Below are 4,852 nucleotides of genomic sequence, written 5' to 3'. Positions count from 1 at the left end.
AGAGTGAGTGAGTTGCTAGGTAACCAGAGAGTGAGTGAGTTGCTAGGTAACCAGAGTGAGTGAGTTGCTAGGTAACCAGAGAGTGAGTGAGTTAGTTGAGCAGCTGAAGCCTTTCCTCTGCCTACATACCAAAAAAGCTTTGCCTGAAAATTGCCTTCACTACTCCGTCTGGACTTTCTCCCACTGAAATTGATTTCGCCAGTCGAATTTAACCAATCAGAGAACAGAAGGAGAGATTGCGAACAATGACTTTGATTTTCTGCGCTGTAGTTTGTAGTTTAACCAGTGGCAGTGTTGGCTTTGTTTCCAAATGCTGAATTAGCAATAATGTTTGGATCGACACTTCTCTCTTTGCTTTGGAGGATGGTTGTTTACAGCGCAGGGAATATTCAATAAGCTTCTTAGGGTCGATCTGGCGCAATAAAGACGTCATGGACAAATGTTAGCAATTGGGTAAAGTCTAAAACTTCAACAGAGATCACTTTGATACCATGTTTGGGCCAGTGTAGATAGAAAAAAGAGTAACTTTCTGCCAAAAAATTCTGAAATTTTCTAGAAAAAACTGGAAAATTTTTAAGTTTTTTTCTGAAAACAAATTCTGAGGTTACTGTCAAAATGTCTGAGTTATTTTCTAGTAATTTTTGACTTTTCAAACTCAGAAAGTTCCATTTTCTTTCTCTAAATTTCTGAGATTAATCTCAAAACTTTATAGTTTGTTTTCAAGCAATTTTTGACTTGACTTTTTTTTTTTTTTTTTGCTATTTACAATGACCATACGTCATTGCAGTTCACACCTCCAACAAACAACTATTTTTGTAGTGAAGCATTGGACAAGGGGTTGTTTTTTTTTTACCAGGTTACCCAAAAATATATTTTCCAGGCTTTTGCAACTCTAGAGAGGCTTCCAGTTCTCATCCAGTTGTGTTTATATATTAACTATAACACCATCAGAGGCAGTATTTTTCTTATCGTTTGAGTAAACCTGTGTACCTTGACGTCTTCTCTGAGGTCGCACTGTGTCCCCACCAGGACGAGGGGAGCGAAGGGGGCGTGTTTACGGATCTCTGGGACCCATTTCTCTGGAACGTTCTGGAAGGAGGCGGGACTGACGACGCTGAAGCACAGCATGAAGACGTCTGCACTGGTGTAGCACAGCGGACGCAGCCTGTCAAACTCATCCTGGAAGGGACGAAACCAACCACGTCAGGCAAACTTTGGTTCAATGACAGAGATTCAGACACAAACAAATCAGCATATGTCTTCTAGTTCTGTATTTCTGTGAAATTAAAATCACACATTTAAATATATTTAATTGAAACTGCATATAATAGAACAGGGGTCAGCAACCTTTTCAATTCAGTTTTCCCCGTTGCTACAAAATAAAATGCTTAGAGGCACAAAAATATGCAATTGATATAAACATGTGCTAAATAAGTTGTATTTTGAAAATCTAGGAGAAACAAGGGAAATTTAAACTGACCTTCAACTGGTGTGAAGTATGAAAAATGCAAATGTTTAATTTAAAGCCACAACGTGATATTTTTTACCGATAGATGATTTAATTTGATTATTTCTCCTCTCAAAAACTCTTCCTCCTCTTCCTTGTAATCCTTTCTTCATCTGTGGTCCTATTTGTAATAGTAATATTGTTTATTCCCTTTATTTCTGTGCATACATCTTGTCTTTACATGTTGATAGTAGGGCTCTTGTACCATCTTCAACTGGGAATGATTTCTTTTCATCTCCAAAGCTCTTCATTTCCCTGCTGTGAGTCTAAAAGTATCTGTTTCTCTTATCAAACACGTGAAGCTCGGCATGCCGGGCGTATCTTGAGTTTCTTTCAGCCGAGAACAGCTGTTTCATAACCTCCGACCAGAAGCAGCTTGCCCACATGATATGGATCTTCTACTATCTTCTAAAGACAATCATCTGCTGCAGCTGTGGACAAAATGACATCACTTCCTGCCTGTGAGGGATTGTTTTTTTCCAGGGAAAGGCCCATCAAACACGGCTTCCTGGACAAGAACTGACCTCACTTATGACATTTTATAATTCCACTTCACTTTGTTCCAATGAAAAGCTCTGTTTGCTCTTTAGCAGTAAAACTAGAGGAAAACTCATCTGCCACTGTGTGAAAACGTCCCGGTGGACTTGTAACTAGACGGGGGGAAAACCATTCGAAAGCACAACCTCACAGTGTCCTATTTCAGCTCCAGACTTGTTTTATCCCTTCCCTTATGGGTCACACACATCCTGTGCTGCTTCACAGCACCAACCCTTAAAAACTTTAGAATGGAAAACAAAAACAAACATAAATGGGCTCTAACAACAGAGTAACCGCCCAACAACGCAATAAAGTCCAGCACATTTATGAAACCCTGAATTTTTAAAATAACTTTGTCACATTTAAACGTCAAAGTTTAACATGTTTTATTGGGATTTGATGAGATTTTTTTAGTAGTGAAAGGAAAATCAAACTTCCTTATTAAGATGTTTGAAAAACCTAAAAATGTGACTAAACCTGAATAACTAATTCTGCTGGACGATACATTTTCCCACAATGTATCGCAATAAATGATAATATTGTTGTTTTGAGAACATTTTCAAGTAATATAATGATAATTACAAAATGATGGAAGTTTGCTCTTTCAAATATCAATAAACTTAATGATGGAACTAGAAGATGTTTAAGTATCCAAAATAGATAAACAATATCATCAAAAACAATAAATAAAATAAAAACCACACACAACCAAAGCAATAAACGAAACCAATTCTCTGTAGACAAAATTGCTGTTCAAAAACATTAATTATTGAGCTCAGTTAAATTTATCATGGGATTAATTGATTCATTGCAGCCGGTTTAAGTTTGAAATGTCTTTGTATTCAGCCCCATTTACTCTAAAACCCAAAAATAAAATCCAATGCAAACAACAGACAACCCTAATTAATAAACAATCCACCTTTTTAGTCTCAGTCAGAGAAAAGCAAAAATAAATAAATAAATAAAAAGCCACAGCAGACTGATACTGTGTGGAAGATGCTACCACAAAACATGGTGGTGGCAGCATCATGCTGAGGGGTTGCTTTTCTGCCACTGGTCAGAGTTGAAGGTAAGATGGATGGGATTAAACACGGCCGGCGCAATTCTGTAAGAAAACCTGTTAGAAGCTGCAAAAGACTTGAAGCTTTTATGAGGTTTTTATGTGTTAGAATGGCCTAGTCAAAGTCCAAACCTAAATCCAACTGAGAACCCATTCACTGATGATAAGTTAAGGTACCTAAAATACGTACAGATGCTAAACACATGCCACACTTTTAAGATTTCCATCTGAAAGCTTCGTCTATATCCGTTTTAGGGCGATGAATTAGAAATGTTAGAGTTTGTGGTTAGAATGAGACGAATGTGAAGAAGTTGAGGGGGGTGAATATTTCTGTATGGACAGGTGTTTTCACTCACCTGTCCTGCTGTGTCACACAGCTGCAGCTTCACCGGCTGACCGTCCACTGACACCACCGCTGAGCAGAAACACAGGAATCATTAAAATGAGGCCAAAATTAGAAAAAGATTATTGAACAAATAAACTTTAAATCCAAATATCATGAGATAAAAAAATAATATACCATCATTCTTAACATAGAGTTATGATATATGTTTAAATTCACATTTACAGAGACAGTGAGATGTTTGTAGTATTTGTTAAATAATTACAGCTAAATGTAAAATAAAAACAGATTAGATTAGATTACATTTTTCTTCATAACGTTTTTCCTCGATCCATTACAGAGATGAATGGTTAGATTTACTCAGTTACATTTACTGGAGTAACTTTTAAATTACTTTTATGAGTCTGTACTTTTTACTTTTACTTGAGTAATTTTATTTCTACTTTTACTTGAATAAAATTTCTGGAATTTCTACCCACTGAATGAAAATCAGACATGTTTTACCCAAAAATTCACCAGACTCAGACACAAACCTACAGATTTTATTAAAGTTTCATAAGTTTTATATTTAAAAACTGATTTGGCTTTTCTTCTTTTGCCTGATTTTACTATCTTATTTAGATGAACAATTTTGGTCTTTAAAATACCAACAATTCCACATAAATTCATATTTTGGTCTGTCTCGTGTTGTAATTTATAAATATTAAATGATTAATCGGTTACTTGAGCAAATACTTTTTCACTCTTATTTGAGTAATTTCTTGTATGGCTACTTTTTAATTTACTTGAGTAAAAATATCGCTACTCCTTCAGTTTTCGGGCTTCCTGCCCAGCTCTGCTCCTTTACCTGAGAAGTTGTCAAACGCCGTCGGGACGTACTCGGTGGGGTAGCCGTTGGTGGTGTAGCTGACCACCAGGCTGGTTTTCCCCACCGCTCCGTCCCCCACCAGCACACACTTCACCCGCCTCTCCGGAGCTGCCGCCCGCCGCGTCCTCCCTGCGGAACCCCCGTCCCTGCTCCGGACCCTGCGCGGCGGAACGGGCGGCGCGGGGGCCACCGGCGCCGGCTTGTAGCCCTCCTGGCAGGGAGAGGAGGGCGACATGGCGGGGATCAGTCCTCCTCGGTCGGGTCAGTTTTCACTCGGTCCATTCTTTTCCTCCACGGGGTCTAGTGACAATAAGCTGTCCGCTTCCTCTGGGCTTCCATGGTTCAAAACAGAGAAGCAGCCTGAACTTTTCTCTCTGGGGAGTCCGGACCTGAAATGCTGGAGTTACACAGTTCGGTGAATTATTAACCACAAAATCCCGATTTAAAAGAGGAGATTTAACTATCATTCAGTTGCAGTGAGTGTCCGTCCAGGCGTCCGGCACACAGACCCGTCCCAAATCAAACTCCCCCTCCGTG

The 4,852-nt window shown here is 38.8% G+C and overlaps 1 protein-coding gene across 1 annotated transcript; it reads right to left on the bottom strand.

Annotated features, from left to right (window-relative positions):
* Positions 1-759: 759 nt before the first annotated feature.
* LOC103461308 (rho-related GTP-binding protein RhoU-like) lies at positions 760-4,846 on the bottom strand. Its single transcript, XM_008403623.1, has 3 exons — positions 4,295-4,846; positions 3,461-3,519; positions 760-1,179 (listed from the first exon to the last, which is right to left on the bottom strand). The coding sequence occupies exons 1-3, from the start codon at positions 4,548-4,550 to the stop codon at positions 937-939; spliced, it is 558 nt and encodes a 185-aa protein (XP_008401845.1). The 5' UTR covers positions 4,551-4,846; the 3' UTR covers positions 760-936.
* Positions 4,847-4,852: the final 6 nt, after the last annotated feature.

The sequence above is a fragment of the Poecilia reticulata genome, unplaced genomic scaffold (assembly GCF_000633615.1).
Source record: "Poecilia reticulata strain Guanapo unplaced genomic scaffold, Guppy_female_1.0+MT scaffold_1008, whole genome shotgun sequence".
In the NCBI taxonomy this organism is placed as follows: domain Eukaryota; kingdom Metazoa; phylum Chordata; class Actinopteri; order Cyprinodontiformes; family Poeciliidae; genus Poecilia; species Poecilia reticulata.
The sequence above is the reverse complement of the archived record's forward strand: the minus strand, read 5'-3'. Positions and strand labels throughout refer to the sequence as shown.

Excerpts from the sequence above, each read along its gene's own strand:
- LOC103461308 (XM_008403623.1), bottom strand. The coding sequence starts at position 4,550 with ATGTCGCCCTCCTCTCCCTGCCAGGAGGGCTACAAGCCGGCGCCGGTG. Across the intron at positions 3,520-4,294 it reads GGCGTTTGACAACTTCTCAG|CGGTGGTGTCAGTGGACGGT; the intron begins GTAAAGGAGCAG and ends GTTTCTGCTCAG. Across the intron at positions 1,180-3,460 it reads TGTGTGACACAGCAGGACAG|GATGAGTTTGACAGGCTGCG; the intron begins GTGAGTGAAAAC and ends CGTCCCTTCCAG.